Raw genomic sequence first — 1,627 nt, forward strand, 5'->3', positions numbered from 1 at the left:
AAGAGACTCAGACAAGAGATGGGGTTAAACCACAACGCGCTTCGACGGAGAATCCGTCTTCATCAGGTGGAGACGGATTCTCCGTCGAAACGCGTTGTGGTTTAACCCCATCTCTTGTCTGAGTCTCTTTCTTGCACTCCTAAGACCATTTCCATTTTCTCATTCTTCAGACCTGTGGCACACGGCACCCACTTGGAGAGTTGTACAATGGCATTTGACAATATATGAAAACTTTAGTTGAAGGAATCTAATAAAATCATAGCGGTAGGAGGCAGTAAGAAGTCAACTGCTGATTGTTGGAGTTTTTCTCAATGAGATCTTTAACGATCAGATTTTTTCTGATACATGCAAATTTGTACATATCTGTTATTTGAACTAAAGTGTTATATTGAGGTTATTTGTAATCTAGTTTCTTATTCATTGCTTCTCTTTTTCTAAATAACTTTCCCATTACAGCTTTCATTTCTTGATTCCTTAAGCAATATACGATTGGGTTAAATAGAGGGGTTACTACAATGTACAAAACCGAAATGAATTTGTTGATGGTCAAGGTTTTGTCATCAGCTGGAACGGTGTAGATAGTGATGAGGGTTCCATAGTACATGGTGACCACAGTGAGGTGGGAGCTACAGGTGGAGAAGCTTTTCTTCCTTCCATTTGAAGAAGAGATGCCAAAAATTGTTATAAAGACACAGATGTAACTGATGTTGACTAAAATGAAAGGCATAACAATTATAGGGATTGAGATTATCAGAATCTCCAACTGTAAGGCAAACTTATGAAAACAGGAGAGTTTAACAAAAGGAAAAATATCACAGAAAAAGTGGTCAATCAGATGAGGGCCACAGAACTCAAGCTGACAAAGGAAATTTAGAGTGATCTGGGTCACAAGAAAGCCAAAAACCCAACAATAGATGACCAAGCGATGCTGAAGTTTTATGTTCATGATGGTATTGTAGCGAAGAGGGTTACAAATGGCCAAGTAGCGGTCATAAGCCATGACTGTGAGGAGGTGACATTCTGTGCACCCTATGGCACAATACAGATAGGCCTGGGTGATACAACCAGTAACAGAGATGGTGGCTCCTTCCAACCAGACGACGCGCAGCATGTTTGGAACAACAACAGTCAAGAATGTGGATTCAACCAACGATAACTGCTGGAGGAAGAAGTACATGGGAGAATGGAGCTGTGGCTTGATGGAAACCAACGCCATGACCAGAGTGTTTATCATGAGTGTGAAGATGTACAAAGTCAGAATGACAAGAAAAAAAGCAATTGCCTTGTAACCAGAAATATTTGGGAACCCCAATAAAAAGAGCTCAGTGGCTGACGAATGGTTGGCTTTAGCCATTTTCAGATGCTTTTGTACTTTTAAACACTAACATTCTTTTTCTATTAAGGATTCACTTTTACAATTGACTTTTTATAGATTTATTTTGGTATTTCATATTTTTGGACATTTTTCATTCATCATAACATGATTTAAGGTAAGATGGGAGAAGAACAATGTCCTATGTCTCTGATGATGAATCTGTGTATTCCTCCCGTGACCTCATTCTTCTGTCCTATTTGTTGGAGAATATTCAGTAATTGATGAGTTAGTATAGTGATAATACCAGCCAAT

The 1,627-nt window shown here is 38.9% G+C and overlaps 1 protein-coding gene across 1 annotated transcript; it reads right to left on the bottom strand.

Annotated features, from left to right (window-relative positions):
• Positions 1-394: 394 nt before the first annotated feature.
• On the bottom strand, positions 395-1,354 carry LOC141049919 (olfactory receptor 6B1-like). Its single transcript, XM_073546760.1, has one exon. The coding sequence runs from the start codon at positions 1,352-1,354 to the stop codon at positions 395-397; it is 960 nt and encodes a 319-aa protein (XP_073402861.1).
• Between the last annotated feature and the right edge of the window lie 273 nt (positions 1,355-1,627).

Source organism: Dendrobates tinctorius, unplaced genomic scaffold (assembly GCF_039654945.1).
Source record: "Dendrobates tinctorius isolate UK_male_01 unplaced genomic scaffold, ASM3965494v1 ptg000151l, whole genome shotgun sequence".
NCBI classification, from domain to species: domain Eukaryota; kingdom Metazoa; phylum Chordata; class Amphibia; order Anura; family Dendrobatidae; genus Dendrobates; species Dendrobates tinctorius.

What these genes read in the sequence shown, in the direction of transcription:
- LOC141049919 (XM_073546760.1), bottom strand. Translation starts at nt 1,354, where the DNA reads ATGGCTAAAGCCAACCATTCGTCAGCCACTGAGCTCTTTTTATTGGGG.